The sequence below is a fragment of the Phaethon aethereus genome (genome assembly GCF_964289735.1).
Source record: "Phaethon aethereus genome assembly, chromosome: 2".
NCBI lineage: Eukaryota > Metazoa > Chordata > Aves > Phaethontiformes > Phaethontidae > Phaethon > Phaethon aethereus.
In genome coordinates, this window is record NC_138582.1 from 58,924,834 (window position 1) to 58,944,285 (window position 19,452).

At 41.1% G+C, this 19,452-nt stretch overlaps 1 protein-coding gene across 1 annotated transcript in view; it reads right to left on the reverse strand.

Annotated features, from left to right (window-relative positions):
• Positions 1-3,186: 3,186 nt before the first annotated feature.
• The window catches only part of PIEZO2 (piezo type mechanosensitive ion channel component 2), a gene marked incomplete at both ends in the record, with an annotated part of 313,493 nt that continues 297,227 nt past the window's right edge, over positions 3,187-19,452 (reverse strand). Inside the window, 12 exons of the mRNA XM_081996437.1 lie at positions 3,187-3,439; positions 4,326-4,506; positions 5,915-5,994; positions 8,009-8,125; positions 10,016-10,188; positions 11,312-11,404; positions 11,819-12,007; positions 14,480-14,627; positions 15,553-15,711; positions 17,785-17,999; positions 18,116-18,263; positions 18,693-18,825. Coding sequence (XP_081852563.1) covers positions 3,187-3,439; positions 4,326-4,506; positions 5,915-5,994; positions 8,009-8,125; positions 10,016-10,188; positions 11,312-11,404; positions 11,819-12,007; positions 14,480-14,627; positions 15,553-15,711; positions 17,785-17,999; positions 18,116-18,263; positions 18,693-18,825 — 1,889 coding nt within the window. The remainder of the gene's footprint in view (positions 3,440-4,325; positions 4,507-5,914; positions 5,995-8,008; positions 8,126-10,015; positions 10,189-11,311; positions 11,405-11,818; positions 12,008-14,479; positions 14,628-15,552; positions 15,712-17,784; positions 18,000-18,115; positions 18,264-18,692; positions 18,826-19,452) is intronic.

Below are 19,452 nucleotides of genomic sequence, written 5' to 3' on the forward strand. Positions count from 1 at the left end.
CAAAGCATGGCCAGTTACAACAGGTTCCTCAGGGTCTGTCAAGTTTTGAAAACTTCCAAGGCTGAAGATCCCACAGCTTCTCTAGGCACTTGCTCCACAGTTTGACTACCCTCATGGTGAAAACAATTTTCCTTCTATTTAATCAGACTCTCCCTTGTTGCAACTTGTGTGTGTTGCCTCTTATCTACTGTTGTGCAATTCTGCGGAACCTGGCTCCACCTTTTCTGTACCTCGCCATCAGGCAGTTGCAGACACCAATAAGCTCTCATCTTGGACTTCTCCTTTTTAAGGCTGAACAAGCACAGCTCCCTCAGCCCTTCCTTGCACGTCGTGTCCTCCAGCCCTCTGAGAGACTCACTCCAGTATGTCAGTGTCTTTCTTGCTTTGGAGACCCCAAACCTGCATGCACTTCTCCAGATGTGGTCTCACAAATGCTGAATAGAGGGAACTAATAAATTCCCTTGACTTTCAGCTATGCTTTTGTAAATGCAGCCCAGTATGCTGTTGGTTTTCTTTGCCTCAAGGGCATATTGTTGACATGTGCTACTCACACTCCTGGCCCTGGCTCCTTTTATTGTAAATCTGTTCCCTACCTGCCTACCTAGTCTGAATTGCTGCATGGGGTTAATCGGCCTCAGATGCAGGACCTTGCATTTGCCTTAGTTGAATTTCAGGAAGTACCTGGCAGCTCATTTCTCCAGCATCTTGAGGTCCACCTTGAAAGGCAGTCAGGCCCTTCCTGTAACAACTGTCCACCTAATGCCTCAGGATGGCATCTGACACAGTTATCACAAACCTCTCCAGACACAGATTTGGTGTGGTCCACAAACTTGCTGAAAGTCCACTCTGTCATGTCCTCCAGGTTGTTATTAAAAATATTAGATGGTACCAGCCCCAATATTGACTCCCTAAAGAATGCCACTAGAAACTGGCTGACAGTTCAACCTTATCTGGATGGTTGGGCTCAAAGGATGGTCATCAGCAGTACACTTTTCACCTGTTGTAGTTAGTTAACCAGTCCATGTCACCAATTTGACTATAGGTTGTTTTAAAAAAAATAAATAAAAAACCAACAGAAGAATCCTTTTATTTTCAAAGTTTGATCAATCCAGGAAAGAAAGAGCAGCACGTTTCTGCAAAGCCCAAATAACTGTACAGCTCATTCTGCAGATAGATAGATTTTTTCTCACCAGAAAGGAAGTGCCTGTTAAAGAGAAGGAACCAGGAAGGGAGCCAGGACCAGCTGTGGCCAGCATGGTTCTGCTGGCTGGTACCTTTAGAAACACATTACACCCTTCACACTTTTCCTTCCAGTGTTGCTTTCCTTAAAATCACTGAACACCCAGGTGAGGATCCATCCAACCACAAAGGACATTTTAGCATCCCTGTTGGATCCTATATCAGGGCTGCCCTGTATGTTTTGATTTTCATTCACAGGTTCTATGGAAGAAATGGAGCAAAACTTTCCACTGGGGAATGCTGCCTGGCTGTATGAGCAGTCACCTTTCTACTACACTTTGGAGGAAATCAGGTTGTCTTCCAGTGAGTTCCAGTCACCAAATGATTTTATTGTTACAATATGATGAAGCGATTTTTATTTTGTGCACTTCATGGTGCTCAAAAACTTAGTTTTCACAGTATAGAATGGATGAGACAGCATTTGTCATGGAAGCACTCAGCAGAGTATGTTGCAACTTCGTTTGGTTGTGCTGTTTTATGAAGTCCTGCAGTAAAATGTGCCAGCAAATTATGTTGTATTAGTTTCATTCTGGTGATTAACTAATCATTCATATAATAAATAGCAGCTAACTACAAGAAAGAGATTTATTTGTCACAGAGTTAGAAGAATGTCAAACTTTTCCCATTTCATGTAAAAAGGCAGAGGAAAAAATACTTCTAAAATGACTTTGCAACATGTGCTTTATTTTAAGTAAGTCATTAATGAATCAAAACTACACAGTATACCCTTTTAACATACCCTACCCACTCAATGATTTTTTTTTTCTCAGTAATTTTTTTAACATGGAATGAAACCTACATTGCAATTGTAAATTTTCATGCTACAATGTTCTCTAATGAGCCATTTGTGTCACTAATAAGAGTAATTTAAGAAAAAGGCCATTTTCCAAGCTCATATGTATGCCTATATTTGGGAACTTAAAAAAACCCCGTGTCAGATGTAAAAATGTGACTTGGAATATGTAAACATTTTCTTATACCTGAAACACTGGAAGAGGAATATCAGCTAACAGCAAAACAACAGTTGCCTTAAATCATCGAAATGGGAAAAAGCATGTCATGGGGAGCAGAGAGAAGCACACACTATTCAGTCTTTAAAGAGTTATAAGAAATGAAGTAGCTCCTTAGGTCATTGAATTCACTTTCTTTTCTCATCTAATGGAAAGCAGTAACTTTGAAGAGAATGGCCCAGCAGAACACCCCAACAATTCACCATAATTATTCTAGCCACTAGTTAACCTCGATGAAGTGTCAAGTTTCAGTTGCTTTTTTTTCCTGAGAAAAGCCATTGATGTTTGGTGGAAATGTCTTCTGTGACTGTACAAATAAAATAAGGCATTTAAAGAGATTGTTGCTTGTTTTCTTTCTGCTAACAGAGGTTTGTCCACAGTGTCCTTTGTACATCAAAACCTCTGCTTTTCTACAAATGGGTATGGCTAGAATGTCTTCAGTTCCCGCTGCAACCCTGGGTCTCAGGTGTCCTGAAGGCTAGTCAGCATCCCATTACTGCAGCTTGAAAGTCAGTGATGTACAACAGCATATTGCACAATCCAATCTGTATGGCTCCAGAAAGGGTTAAGAAGGTACACTGGAGTCATCTGTGGGTTCACTCCTTTCTTTTCTCTTTAAGGGTAACGATTGTCTGGAAAATTAAATTAGCCAGACAGACAAGGATGCAAACTTTTTGTTGATTAAATTACAAAGCAGTCCCCAGATTGTAGAGGAGTGGCACATTAAAAACAACAAATCATCCAACCTTCTTCATTGTTGATCCTTACTTTGAAAGGCAGCATGGATTCCTAAGGCCGTAGCTTCCAGGACTCCTTCAGTGAAAAAATCATTGCTACCTAACTATAAAAGGCTTAGCTCTTAAGAGAATATTGTGCTTTTTTTTTCCTTTAAAATTCAGATGAAATCAACTTGATTCGCAGTGTGACACCAAAGAGATCAATTAGTTTTTTCCCTAGTCCACTTGATCATAGTCTCTGGTGAGCGATACAGGAATATTAGTTTGGCATACAGGTCTTCTTCTAGTTCCAGTTCTCCAGTCTCTCGCACTAAGAAAATGTCAGTACACAACTTCAAGATTCGGTCTACATTGGGTAGCTCCTCAAACATGATGGAGTGAGAGATCCCACTGAAAAATTCACGGACAAACTTTCCTATCACCAGGACAACCGAGGCGTATAGTCCCATAATCCTGAAAAGAAAGAAAGGACAGAGTTCAAGCCATGCCTTCAAAAAGGGTCAGCCAAGTGTGAGGGAGCTCATCTACATGGTTAAGTGTAGTCTGTCAGCTGAGCGAACATTAATTTCTAATTAGGATTCTGTTTCTGCTGTGCTGCAGGTTGAAGGAAAATAAGGTCTTTTCAAACACAACAGAAATCTGGGAAGATAAACAGCTGAGGCTGCTGACTTAAATGGTTTAACCCCAGTCGCTGATAGTGATGGTCTCATGTCCTGTCCGCTACAGCTTGGAAGCCACAATAGGAAATCTCACAATGGCTGGCTGCTAAAGGCAAGTCTGGTTTCATATCTATTATTTTTTATTTAAGTACATGTCAGTGGTGACAGACTAATGTTTACCTGGCCTCCCCTGATAATTCATTCTTCTATGAGGAGTTCTCCAAAATGATGCCAGAAGGGCATATGTCCCAGGAAGGCACAGTCTCCTGCCTTCCTATGTCTGTGGAGATGTATTTCGTAACTGCTTCACATACAGGGTCCTGGCTACAAGATTAGGTAGGTCACCAAAACTGGGCAGAGCTTGGGCAGAACTTGACCTGTAGCTGAACTAGTATCCTTTGAATGATTTTGCTTCAATAGGGAATTTGTGCGAAGGGTGCTTCTGCCTTTTTTCCCACAGCTGGCATCAAGGGTAACACCATTCCTTACAAATATGACACTTTCTACAGACAATAGTAATGGGCATGAATTTGAAACTGTCACAAAAGCCCTTTTCTGGAGGTTCAAACATTACAACAACAAAAAAGAAATAACAAACACCCCAAAACCCAGCAAATACAGTCACCTTGACTTCCATCTTATCTACATTATTTTAATTTTACGTAAAAATTCCTTCTTACCCATAACCAGCCAAGAATCCAAGACTTGGTGGACTGACTTTATCACTAAATATGAAGAGTTCAAGACTCTCTTCAGACGTTTTGTATCTTTTTCCAAGCTGATTCAAAACCCACCACTCACGAACTCCCTCATCGGACACATTTTTGACCAAGGAAACGGTAATGTTTTCCCATCTGCAGTCTATTGAAAAAAGGAAAGGTTAATACACAGGAAGAATTGCATAAGTCAAATTGGTTTGATTCAGATACTTCAAACATTTGCATGATAAAATGACTGAGCAATGTAGGAGTAAAGGTTCATTATAATTTTCCTAAAACCCATTTTGCAGTATTTCTGTACAAAGTACAATATCGAGACTGCTATGGTTTTTCTTCTGCAAATCTCATCTGAATATGCATTAAATAAATAAAATGTTTCATATCACCTACATTTTCTTCTGTATAACTGTCAATTCATTTAAATATTTTCAGGCCAAGGTATCAACGACAGTCAGCATGTCTGCATTTCAGGATTAAAGAAACACATTTAACCTGGAGGGATAGTGGTCAGCTTCTACATGCCAAAGTGAATCTACCACTGTAAATCATTTATGTCTTGGTATGAAGGATGTTATTCTCTTATATCAAGAAAAGCATACTATCCTATTACGTGTACTGATGACACAGACAGGAGATGAACTCTGGCTCTCCTGATTTCTGGGGAATGTACATTAGCACTGTATACATTAAAGCCTTTTTGAAGAATCCCAAATGAAGAGTTCTTTAGGACAGGACCTGATTAAAGACAGCGAAGCACTCATAACTTACTGCTACTCATAAAGCTAGGTTCAGCCTCAATAATTATTTTTCCCAATTACTCTGAGCATGCTCACTGAACCTTGAGCAGTAACGGACTACATAGTACAGTAATGTACTACATAGTGCTACTACTACGCCTGAGTGCCAAATTTATCCTCTGTTGAGCAAACTGTTCTTAGATAAAGACTCATTCCTACTCTTCTGACCCAACAGGTTTTTCACATGCGTGTATGTGCATGCGCGTGCCTGTATTCTGTATGTCTGTGAGAACCTGTATGCATTCTGACTGGGTAATAGCACTCTGAAATTCAATGATTTATCTAAACTGGATTCTTTGTGGCCAATAAGGAAGGAACAGCTGGGGGAAAAAAAAAATCCTGCAGTGTCATTATTTAAGCTGAGGAGCTACGTTTGCAGACATGCAGGACTACTGACGGTTTGCTGTAAGGTAGCAGGGAGATGCGGAGAAGTGAAACTCGTCGTCACTTCCTCAGAAAACAAGGGGAAGCAGTTCCTGAAAGCAGACTTGAAGGAAAGGAGCCGGACTTCATCCTTAGCGTCCTTACTGTTAAATACAAAGCTAAAGTACATCCAGATGCATTTTCTGCCTTATACTGTATTACCTCATCTCTCCCCAAGCTTGCAGGCACCGGGTAGAACCCATTTTAAGTGCATTTCAGCCTGAGGTGCCCCATAACAGCTCGGTGAAGGTGCTGTTATGTGAAAGTGTGAGTGCTGTGTTGCACTTCTTTCAAGCACGCTCCATGGTTTTCCATGGTCTGGACACATACCTGTCAATAGCTGCTTTATGGGTTTTGCCAGAGAATCACTAGGAGCCTTGATGTAGTATGGGTACACCTTCTCTAATGTTCTGGAAAAAATGAAAAAGCAAATATTTCATATTTTTATACCTCTAAAATAATTTAGAAATACCTAACAGAGCTATACACAGTTCCCAGTAATTCTTGGCTTAAGCTATGATTTTATAGTGTTCAGATGTCACATCAGAAAGTTAGCTGGATTTATTAACTATGTTCTGTCAGTACTTCAGCAGGGAGCTCCATCCATAATGTCGCCATTCACACGCCATGAATTCCACACACCTGGGGCATGTGTGTTTGCAAGGAATGTGGACTTTATATTTTGTTCCCCTTTTTAACAAAGCTGCTTTTATGGTCAGCTATATAAGCAGCACAAAGGCAGGCAACACATCGCCAGTAGTAAACAAGCTAGAAAAATATGTAGCTAGAAAAATATGTGGTGAGAACAGTTATTACTTCAGAATTGCAAGATGTTTCGATAATAAGAGCTGAAAAGAGTGAGAATTTTTGCCAGAATCTTTCACTGGGAAATATTTTCAGAGGTTGTAGGAGGACTTCAAACTTAAAAAGAAAGATGTTTGTAAAAATTCTTCCACTGGACTCAAAATTAAACCACCTTAAGTGGTAATAAATTACCAGCATCCAGACAGAGAGAGATATATATCACTAAAAGCAGATATACTGTCCTTTATCCTCAAATGACTGAAAAGGTCTAGAGAAGGGGAGCTCTCAGGGAAGTCCTGTGAGATTTTGCTTCATTGCATACACCAGGCTGAGGAAGACAGAGGTGGCCAATTTAAAATCCCTCCTGACAACTCCAGCAGGCCCAAAAGACAGGTCAGCAGCTAAGTTGTCCAGCACAGGCGGTGGCAGAAAGCTCCCTGCTGAAGTAGTCAAATGGCTACTAGCTGCTTCAACCATTTTTCCTTTATTAAAAAGTCAAAAAAAAGCTTAAATCAACAATATTATTGCAACACAGGCAAATACAGGTGTATCTTCTATGTTACTGCTTGTCTCCTGCAAAGAGAGAATTATGAATGAATTACCTCTTCCCACAAAAGAGCAAAACCTACCCTCCTTGGCAGTATATCACCTTAGGAAATATTCCCATATCCTGACACAGCAGAAAATAAAAGAGGTGTACAATATTTTTTAAATGCGATGATCAGATGTGCCACAGCAGTCTGTTTGGATGTACAAGTGTGCGTGGGTGCAGAAAAATAGCTGTGCACAGAAAAGACAAATCTCATTTCCACCCACTAACAGAGATGAACCTCTCAGAGTTTTGACTATCCCATTTGGCCTCAGCTTTAACTTTTCAACTCTTGTGGCCACAAATCAGATCAGGTGGCCTTCAGGGATGACGTATTGGCTTAGCAGTATTTAGAGACTACTGCTGTAAAGTAATCCCCAGTGAGCAGGCAGAAGAGGAAGAACCAGACTCCTGTCAAACCTGAAAGGAGGCACCACGGCTGTTAATGCTATAAGGCTATATCCATAGGATAACGCTTGATATTCGTATGAAGAGCATGCTCTTTCTGCCTTGCTAATTTCCATGACTGGAAAAGATCTGATGTCAGAAACGACTGCAGATGTTACCCTTTGACCGCAGTGATTTAACACTTCCTTGCCAACCTAATACTATTCAAGAATAACAATGCTAAATACAGTCTGGATGGTTATTTAGAACAAAAAAAAATCATCCTCAGATCAAGTTGAACTGAAGTAACTGAAAGAAGAGCTTAACTGTGAATATGCTGTAATGAACTTGTGCTTATCCAATAAATCAAAGAAAAGTAACTAATAGCTTCACCATGCTTGTTGGTGGTGTTCCAGTGTTCATGGTCTTCTCAGCCTACATTTATCACAGGAATTAAGCTTTTACCTCTAATGTTACTATTATGTGACTTCAATGCTGTTGGCCTCTGTGAACCAGGCTCCAAAGTTATTAGATGGGGATAGATGGGCAGACAAAATGACACAGTTGCACAAGCCTGACCTCCTTAGGAAATTACGTTTAGGAAGGGAAGGTTTGCATATAAATAGGCAAAGAAAATAACTTACACCTTTTCCAGTTGCTGTCCAGACATCATTGTAGCAATATCTCTTCTGGTGTTCTCTGGCAGGACAAAGGTAAGTTTATCTGACGCTATTTCGGCTTTGGCACCAAGGGTGAGATTTCTGTCGGAAGTAAAAGGGAAGACACACTGTCAACCTACAATGAGAGCATAACCGAAACACTTGTTTGCTGAACGCTAGAGCTAGTTGTCTAACTAGTCTAACTGCAGTGACCCTGGCTATCCCGGGCTTTGCTAAAGCAAGCATCATGCTACCTGTACCTGAGGTGGCGTGTTTTCCCACAGAGGATATGTAGCAGCCTTAAAGGTGTATTTTTCTGACTGACTGTGCCTTTGCATGTATTACAGGGCAATGATGACAGATTAATAAAATTTTGCTCATTATGTCAGTCAAAACAGAATGGGAAAGGCAGCGTGCCTGCTCTGACTTGGGGCGACGGGACCCTCTGCGTCACCGCGCGTTCTGTGCCAGGGCAGCTAAGGATGCTGCAGTCAGCTACAGCTCCCTGAAACCCCACCTCAGCCCACAGCGGCGTGCGGCTGACAGGCTGGTAGGACCCTCACGGCTTCCCGCAGCCTTCACACTAGCTGCAGAACACAGCTGGGGCAGGATCAGCTTCCGCACAGCGCCCTGTGCCGTGCCTGGCGGCCGGGGCGCAGCTCCGGGGATGCTGGGGGCTGCGGAGAAACGTCCCCGGAAGATGATGGGCAAAGGCACGTTCACTGCCCGAGTGACACAAAGGGCTCATCTTACAGCTGCTCGCCGTCTCCTGCCCTAGATGAAAGACAGCGGTTTCCCTTTCCGGAGGTTTTTCCAGAATGTCACTGTGGTAAGTTGTTACCACTTTCAGTCATTCACGGTCACGATGTAATCCACAGGATATAATTTGAGGGTGAAAAAGGTCTCTTTCAACTAGTGTGTGAATGTTTGTAGTTACGCAAGCATATGGGCAAACTGAGTAGCAGTATTAAAAATTAATATAAGGTTCAGAAATGATGGAGTGATGTAATTCACTGTATGCTTCCAGGAAAATAAGGGGGGGGGTGTCAAATAAAGTTGAATTAAGGGTGAAGATTCATTACAAGCCTATTTTTGACTTTGGAAGGACTGACCCAGCATGTTCAGAGCTCCCACAGTGATTCAGCTGACCTGCTGCTTGTGCACAGTCTTTTGCTGAGGATTGCTATAACAATCCAGCGTCTAATTCCAACAAAACAGGTAGATACTGGGGCTGCAAAGGTACTTAATTTCCATGGAGTGATGACTTAACTCCAATTTAATCCAGCAGTCTACAGGGATCCCAGCTGGCAGACAGTAGCCAACAAACCACCTTGGTGTGCTTTCGCCTGCATGCAACTACTTTTTATTCTAGGCTGTCTCTTGCAAAAACTTCATTGTAAAGTAATAGTTCACTCAGGCCAAAGGAACCACAAGTAAACAGGCAAAGGTCTCAACAAAATGGATCTGTGCCACTGTTATGTTATTTGCACAAGAAAGTCTCTGAGTACACATGTATTTAAAAAAGTTTGTGTCAGTTCTAGACACCCTCAATAAGAGGACCAAGCACTTCTGTTTGTATTTCCGCAGTTTTTCTGCCTTAACTAGGTCTAAGTATTCAGTTCCCATAAATGCTAACAAGGTCGTTGCTTGGGGTAGCTTATTTGAACATCTCCATCTAAAACTGGCTAAAATTTTCTGACATTTCCCTCCTTCCCCTCAAGTCGTCCCCCCCCACTTTGCCTTTTTAAAAAATAATGTACTTGGAAGTGGCTACACTCCTCTTTTTATTTTTTGAGAATTGCAGGTAACAAATATTTTCCTGGGTAACAAAGGCCACTTCTCTCTGTCTCTCTGTCCCACTTTCAGGTTTTTTTGCTCCGCAGTACAATAGAATTTGCTGAAAAACTAAACCAAAAAAGCAGTGTGGAACTGTTCCACTGAGTGACCGCTTGGCAAATGATCCATCAACCTCATAACAGCCATGATAATTACCTTTGAATGCTCCACGAAAGAACTACAGTGAACTCGGCTGAAAAATCCAGCAGTCCCTGTATCATTTTCTCTCTGCTAGGAGGGCTGATGGTCCATAAAGAGTTTGAATTTCCCTCTAGATCTGCTAGAGTTATATCTTCTTTTCCATAGCCCTCTAGAAACTGCAAAGCAGCCTGTAGGTGCAGAAGAGGAAAATAAAGTATCAGTGCGGTGATATTCACAAGGCACAGAGCCACATTTCCCAGTCAGGCAGAATTGTAAATGTTTGAATAATTGTAGGTGCAGCAGTTTGCACTGACTGTTTTCCTCAGGTACCAACTGGGGCTTTAAATGGGAAGGGGAATAAGTAAAGTATAGTCGAGCTAAGAAGGCAAAACAAAAATGGCCCTGCTGTTTGAAGAATGATGGCCACGTAGGCCAAAGTGAGTCTGGAAGTTCATCAGGTAAACTCTGTAGAGCCTATTTAAATGTAAGTTAAAATTTTACTCTGTCTTTTGTTAAGCATCTTTCTGCATAGAAAGATGTCTGCAAAGGATAAGGCAACTTGAAATTGGTAACTTCCAAAGTGGATCAAGATTACAATATTACCGCTATAATATACGGGCTATTTGGTAGGATCTACTATAAAAAAAAAGTTAATGCTTGAATGAAGCAAGCACTTCTTTTAAAGTTATATCTGATCAAACCCCAGTTACTTTAGTAATACGACAGCTTCTACTAATTACTAGTCTTTTTCCTGTAGAAATATGTGATAACTTTGTGCATGTTGCACCATGCAATAGTGAGACTACGTTTACATGTTCGTGTTTTGACATTTTAATGTCAAAACCTTTCTAGGCCATACATACTTTCTTTTGACAGCACCACATCTCCTCACTGGCAGGTGAAAGCTCTGTGTGCTACAGGAAGGAGTACGGGGCTTAAAAGAACCAACACTGTTGTGTCCCCGCAGCACACTTGTTTTGGCAGTATACCAACAGCATTACATCTTCTGAAGCTTTGTGTCGTTTAGAGAGGAGGTTTTTATTCAGGCGACAGGACAACCAGGGTCTCCGTCTTCCGTGATTTTGTGCAAAGATGTCTCGATTGATGGTAACTTATCTCGCCGTAACCCAGCCCTGTCCTGACAAATGATCTGTCCAAACCCTTACTCATGCAAGCCCTCTTTATGGAAACATCTTCCAAATGATGGCAGCACTGCGGACCACTTACAACTACACAAACAAAACTCACAGAAGGCCTCCATGGACACATGCACACATTTTTAAGTAATGATTTATTCTACAGTTCACTTACAGTGTTACCCCTATAGCTTCCCAGAAACGCATTGAAACCAGTCTGATTCAAATCCTTGAGCTGACTCTGTTGAGCACTCATTGTAAAAATAGGCTGGGAAACAAAAGAACAGACACTTGTCACATTTACTTCGCATTAGCATCCTGTGCATCACAGCTCAAGACAATTATGGCACTCAATTCAATTCTCCACTGAGAAGCAAGCTACCTCCAATTACCTTGTATTTACCATGGGCACCCGTAGGCAGTTATCTGAGTGTACCTGACGTAGGATAATTTATTCAGATTCCACTGCCAGTAGGTTCTGGTTTAAACTTGCAAATGAAGATTAATATTTTACAGCAGTGATAAACTAACAAGTTTTTAAACCCAAAATGGATCACTTGTGGGAGCTTGCCTGATCTCTTGCATAAGGCAGGAGAGTTCAATTCAATGAAGGGAATAAGAAATAGCACAAGGAAATACAGTGCTAAAACACAGTTTGCTTTTAGTCTTTCTTCTTTTTTACCTGATAACCTCCTAGAGTTATTGTGATTGATACATCTAGAGGCTTGTTGGTGATGCCTGCAACAGATTTGATTAAAGACATGAAGAGCAGTGGGAACCAGACAATACAAATCAGCAAGACGATAATCATGCCACCCATTCCATACTTCACAACTTTCTTTTTCTTCTGGCCTCTTGGTTGGGGATATCTCTGCAAAAGCAAACAGCAACATGGTAATGTCTCATCTATCAGATGTGCACTTGGTATGAGTTGATGGGTGAGTATATAACAATCGTAAGGCTTCTCATCTTCTGTGGTAATTTGCTACCTGTTGGCAGGCCAGTTATTTTGAGATTTTTAGCCAAACCCGTACAGACAGTGAATTTCTGGTGACAACAGAGAAAAGTGCCAGATGAACCCATGCCAAGTGTATGTCTGGTGTGAAAAATATTGTAAACCTCTGTGGTTTTGATTCTTCACAACCATAAAGACGTGAAAAATTGGGTAGGGTAATTTGAATTTTTTGTCTGAATTAGTGCAATGAACTCACAGGAACCAGATGTAAAACAATAGCAGCAACAGTGATACAACAATTTGTTCAAAAAAATGATACTGGGAGTGACCCACTTTCTGCTATCTGTCCTTCCAAAAAGTCTTAGCTCAAAGCTCCTTAAGGCAGAATTCCTCTCATAGAGCTTGAAATGCTGCAAACTGTAGTTGAGGGGAAAAAAAAAAAAACATTTGGCAGCAGTTGCCATGCACAATCAGTAGGATTGTCTGATATTGCACTACCTCCACATTCATTTCAGCTCACATACAGTATTTCTAAGAGTTGTTCACAGGCTTGATCCAATCTGTTCCTAGTGAATCCCACACCAGCTGCATTTAAGTAATGTTTAAAGTTGTGTCGCTGTTACGCCTAAAGTCTTGACGCTGCTGATGTAACATCCTTCCCCTTCTTAGCTGCTGAGACCAAAAGTGACTTTGCTTTTACCCTTCTCTTTTCAAAGCAGATCACACAGCACGTCTGTTCTGCTTTGTCCATAATTGCCGCCCTCTGTTACTGGCCTCATGATTGAATACTTAAAAAGCTTCACCATCCTGTAAAATGCCTCACCATCACTGTAATTTATTCTGGTGTATTCTCTTAGAGGATTTAACTCCACACAGCTTTTTAGGATTCTGTCTTTCACGCACTGCATACTGCATGTGCAAAATAAAGATGCATTGTATTGCACTGCACCTCAAACACACACCAGAAATCTGGCTTTCAGGAAATTATTTTTGCTTTACAACATGAATCCATAAAGCCCTAGGAGAATATTAAACGTGTAATACAATGCTATATTTAAAACAAATTAGTTACTTCTCAAAAGCAGTGTATCAAGTCATTTGTCTTGCACTACAGAATACTGTTTTCATTAAAATACCGTATCAAGATCACCAGGGGTATATTATTTGTCTGTGTAAGATTAGTTCAGGCACCTTTAATGATGTTACAGAACAGCTCAGAGAGCCTCTAGCAGTCAAAGTACTTAGGCGTACCGCTCAATGTGAGAGAGGGAATCAAAGTACCTTGAACAACGCTCAAAGTCATGGGTAGTTATTTTGCTACATGGCATTAGCACACACACGCTAGCTTAGACGTGGAAATCTTCCCACATCAGATCTATGGTACATATAATGCAGAGTGATCCTGTTGTAGCATTAAAAAATGCAGCGAGACAGACAGTCAAAGTAGAACTGGATTATTTCTCTGACTCGTGAAGCCTCTGATGACACTCCATTCATGGGAGAAATGGAAGCCATACACAAAAAGCCTATATACAAGATTTCTGTGAGCTTCAGCTCTGTGTTAATCTAAGTGACATAGTTGGAAAGTAATTGCCATTAAGAGACAGGATTATAATAAAAGTAGAAATACGTCAGTAACACTTAAAAGTACAGCTTTTTCATTGCAGATGTACAATTTCTGACTGGTTGGGTCACTCTTAAAAGAACGCTTAATTTCTTTTTCAAATTGGCAAAATAAGGAAGCATATGGTTACAATCTTCATAGCGGTTATAAGGAATCCAGAATTTGCAAGTTTAATTTGAACTGAAGCTTAAATGGTTTAAAGAGACTGAAATTTCAGTCAGACAAACGGTGGGTTTATCTGGCCTGCAATTCAGTTCTGGATGTGCGGGGACTCGCCCGAGATGAAGGAGCCAGCCGAGCTCCCTCTGCGGTTACACGAACCAGGTGTCCCTGGGACCTACACCGTGGAGGCATGAGCTCCTCCTTCTGCTGACCTTTCTCTTCAGCTACGCTTTCCCTGCTACTGCGGGTTACTCATTGAGTTGTCACGGACAAGGGCAGCCTGTGTGAATACCAGGACTTTCAAGCCCGGCCGTGACGCTCAGGCGTGCAATGAAGCAGGCGTGTACTTGTGGAATTCATGACAATGGTGGAAAAACCAGCCAGGCACAAAAGAGAAGCCATTTGAAATTCCGCTTGCGGTGACTGCCAACTCACATAAAGTATACAACAGTCTGAATATTTCTGAACATAAACACCAGGTGTATCTTCTAACAAACTGTCTGTATGGTGGATTTCGCAATTATTTAGGGACTCGTAATTATTTCTCTTCACTTCTGCACGGGGGAGAGGAGGCTTGGATCACTCATATGGGGCTTCCTTACTTTTTCTGACTCTCGCCAACACTTCAGGATGAATATATGAGCATAGATATCTTCAACACAGATCCAGCTGGAAAGACTGAGAGTGGTATCAGTCCAAACCCAGTCCATTACTGCTCTCAGCTCTGTCAAAAATGGAACCAGGCGGAACCTGAAGGGAGATCACAGCAGACAACTTATCAGAAGTGGGGGGATCACATTAAATGAGCACAGGAAGTGTATGTAAGACAAAAGGGAGGATTAAGCCAATGTTAAAAAACAGCTTAATGGGAGATTTTGCAAACACAAATATAATCGTATCCTGAGATTGCATGGCTAGTATTGATGTTTTGGGGGTGGTATCTTTTGCCATAGCTTGTGTTCCTCTAGATCTCCTTGTCAGGCCATAAACACGCTTTTGCATCGTTATGCCCAGTAACTGAGGTTGAGCTATTGATGGAATGGTACAACAATGGCTTTCCTGCACCCCCAAATTCCTCAGACCTGGGACTGGAGTACAGGAACATCCTTTCCACAGAATGGTAGGAATTTGTTTTGTAACTCCTGCATTAACACTCCTAACTCCTGAAGAGTCTCAAATGTGCAGCGCATCTCAAAAGATACACAAAGGAAACATTTTTGATGCATAGCTCTTATTTCTCATGTGTATTGTCTTTCACTTTATTCTTCTCACCTGCTGAGGTAGAGCCTGTAGACCTGCTCCAAAGATCTCTTTGGGATTTGATGCCTTACTACTTTTTAGGACTGCAGAGCAAATAATGTTACCTGTTTCTAGCACAATGTGTAGACCCTAACTCTGTTCACAGAGGTGATTTCTTAGAAGTGTTAAAAATGTCTCTTCCATACGAATGTCAGGCTTCCAGATTCAGAGTGGGGGACTGATTTTTCTGAAATTTGCATTCCTGAAATTAATTTTTGTGGACTACATGGGACATATGACATGTACTGAGTGTGCTGTGCAAAATTTACTGTCTCGTTTCCAGCAGCCGTGAAGAGAAGTCATGAAAAACCCCAGCATCTCATAACAGAACCTTATTTCACAAAAGAAAGGAGGAGGGCAGTAGGTCTAGACTTACCCTTGAAATAAGAACAGGTTGACATAGTTATAACTTTTTGTGAGGAAGTTGCCAAGAACACGAGTTGGGTATCCGCAGCGTATCTGATATGCCGATAAGCCAAAATAAACACATTTCACAAAATACCAGAGCTGGGCAACTGTGTTCTGGCTAAATTTCCTGTAATGGAAAAGACAGATAAAGGAAAATTATGAGCTTTGTATCCGTGTATGACCAAATAATTAGCTTGAAATGTTTTGTGCTCCTGGCAGTTCCCCTTTCCTGAGATCCTGTAAAATGCCCTTGGTTTCTGACCCCACTGCAGGGTTAAAGCAGTATTTGAAAGACACTGGATGAGAGTCTATAGACAGCATCTGTTGTCACCTCAGGTTCACAGGGGAGAGACTCTTGAGGAGTGCCCTCTCCCTCTGGATGCTAGAGGTACCTTGCTGCCCAACACAGGCCAGCCTGCCCTTGGTCCCTCTGTGAGCCCTGTAGACACCGCTTCTCTTGGCTTTTCAGAGGGCTGACATCTAGACTGAATCTAGGCAGCTTTAATTGCTATTTGTGTTCACAGGGGCACCTCCAAGGTCATAAACCCATACCAGAATTTAAGTTGGAGTGACCTCTGAAGATCATCTTTTTCACCCTTTCCTGCTTGAATCAGGTCTAATTACACCAAATTATTCAGGGACCTGTCCAGTTGAGTTTTGAATATCTCTGAAGGTGGAGAACCCACAACCTGCCTGGGCAACCTGCTCCAGTGTTCGACTACTGTCACGGGGAAAAGATTTTTCATCATATCTAACTGGAATTTCCCTGTTTTTCCAACTTGTGTCCTTTTGTCCTATCTGAAAAGAGCTTACTTTCTTCTCAATGCCCTCTTAATAGGTAAGGAAAGACAGTTGTTCACTTTCTCTTCTCCAGACTGAGCTAATGCTGTTCCCTCAACCTCTCCTCACATGTCATGCTCCATCCCCCTGACCATCCTGGTGAACATGAGCCACTTCTGACTACAGTTCAATAGCATGGTGGAAATGCAGGGGATGCCTCATGATGGACAGGATTTGTGAGCCAAACATGATCCAATATTTTCAATTAAATCCTGCAAGACTATTTTCATTAAGAAATTTGCAGAGGCTTCTAAGAATCAGCCTGATTTAGAAGGAATACAGGAGGTTTCAGATGCAGATTTGAGATTAACAACTTGATATAAATTTCATAAAAGCACAGGGAAAAGTCAAAACAATTTTACTGCCTTTCAAGTGACCAAATCAAGCCCAAAGTTTCATTTCAATTGCCAATTTGCAGCAGACAGGACACCCACTTGAAAACTGCATTTTTTTTTTTCAAGTTGGGGCATAATTACTACTGCACTGAGGAAAAATAAAACATTTGTTTCTGAGAGGTAATGAGACCTTTCAGTCTTTGTTTACATTATGCACCTATTTTGCTTTTTCCCAGTAAAATAAGTTGACTGTTAACAAAGTGTAATGTGCCCAGGTGACACAATATCCCTGTGTAGCCAATGGAGTAAGGTAAATACTTCAAGGCAATTTGAAGTCCTAAGTAAGAAGGGAGTTAGCCAAGCACTGGAGAGTAAACCTTAACACCTTTGTAGTGCAGACTGAGGTGATAACTGCCTTGAGGGATGCAATAAGAAGCGTTAGATTTTGGGGTGAACCTGATGAGGCATGTGATACAAGAATTCACACAGCAGGTGACCACCTCTGCATCACCTCCAGAGCCATGTGGCAGGAGCAGGGGAGGAGAACTTTTACTCTTCGAAAGAGACATAGATTTTAGGCATTGCTCAGTCTAAGGGGATTTAAATCCACAGTTCACACATTCCAGGAAAGTCCTAAATTATAAGTTACTCTGGGACATTTTCTACTCACTCTTCTAAACCAGCGTGCAGCAGTCTTGGGAGCAGGGAACTGAATCAGAGGCCAACATTGTCTCAACTGAGGACTCTAATCACTCGATTACAGGCAAGTTCTCTTTCACCTGCTAGCATTTTGGCCTAAGTTGAGAATATTTTTGTACATACTTATATAATTAATTCTTCCTCAAACTTATGTTGGCCACAGTTATTGCTGTGGAAAGGCACTCCAACATTTTGCTTAGAAATGAGACCAAGAGGAAACCTGTTCACGATTCCAAAGCTTAGCTATAACCATATCAAATTTAAATACAAGCAACTTGGTAGAGCATCAGTATTCAACTCATATTGTCTGACTATAAGGGTTATACCTTTCTGTCACTCCAGGCAAGATAAAGAACATCCAGAAATGTATTCCAAAAACAAGGATGACCTGGAAGATGACCTTTCCCATGACAGTCTTTTTGAGGTACAGTGCTCGATCTACCACCATGGTACCAAACTGAATGAGCACCATCACCAAAAATGCCTCCGGGACCTGGTCCTCTGATAACGAAGAGGTGATATCTGCTGCTGCGGAGTGTTTCTGAAAAGGAAAATATAACAAGAGTGGTCGAGGAAGGAGGACACTCTCATGATATTTAGCATCTACAGCATGTAAATCCTACTGAGGATTTACAGATAGATGCCTCTGTGACATACCCCAAAAGCCCAAAATCCAAACACAATGATGATGAAGTCCACTGTATCTGCGAGGAACATCAGCACATACACATCAGTCACCGCACTGTAGTCTGGATGAATAAGATTGTAGAAAAACTGTCTGATGGGCACATACACCTGGAGAGTCCTAAAACAACATAGACCACAATGTGATTTAACAACACTGTAACCTGCACTGAAGAAAAGAATGGCTGGGGGTGATATGATTAATGTTTCCGAAGATATCTAAGATCTACTCTGGCGGCCTTCACAGGGCTTCACAGACACCAGTCCCTTGTTCTGATTGCTTCTAAACCACTGTATTAGCATGCGTTCAGTAGAAATACACATAGCCAACGAAATTCTCACGGGATGTTTAGCTTTTTTTATCAGGCAGATGCTATTTGAACTGCTGATTTGTCTATGTTCAGCTTGTGGGACTTAGAGTGAAAGCATCCACATACAATGAATTGTATACGTACTCAGAACTAGTAACCTGCTCTCTTTAAAATGCTGTTTTACTGCTTCACTGTTTGCAACCTCCCCCCAAACCCACATAACTCCTCACATTGCTCACTTTTTAATTGTAAAGGCCTTGGCTTTGATCATTTGTTCTCGAAACTTTTCCATAAGAAGCTCTTTTCTAGATTTTTGCTTGATGCTTAAAATGCTGCTTCCTTTCTGACTGCTGTTTCGTGTACTGGTACTTCCTGAAAAAAAAAAAAAGGTAGGGAAAGAGAAAGTAATCCAAAATCAAAGGTTAAATAAAAAACCTGGAAAATAATAAATCTCAAGACTTCCATCCTATATATGTTTCTCACATTTGAAAGAAGCTTTGAAATGAATTCTTATGCTTTTTTTTCTATTATGATAAAATCTGGAGACCATCCAGTAAAGGTTTAATGAGTGGCAGATCAAAACTTGATTAATAACTATAAAAAGAGAAGACTATTGATAAAGGCACGTATTTGATTGATCTGACTCAGTCATCTCAACTGGTAATATATACGTTCACGCACGAGTAAGCCCGTCCTTTTTACAAGATGGGATAGGTAACCTGTTTCAATATACCTAAACAAAACTTCTTCTCACTTCAAGTATCATCAAATGTAGGTATGAAAAATACATATGCTTTGCATTCCCTCTAGCTGGAGATTTTGCTGAACCAGAAATTCTGGATCTGGTCCACACTGAGCATTCCTTTCCCAGCTTTTGGATAAAGTAATTTTAAAAACATAGTGAATCACAAAGTATGGCTCTCCATTTGAACTTTAAGAAGGCCTGGAGTGTGTTCAGACATGAAGATACTTGGGTTCATATCCTATTTCCTTACTGAG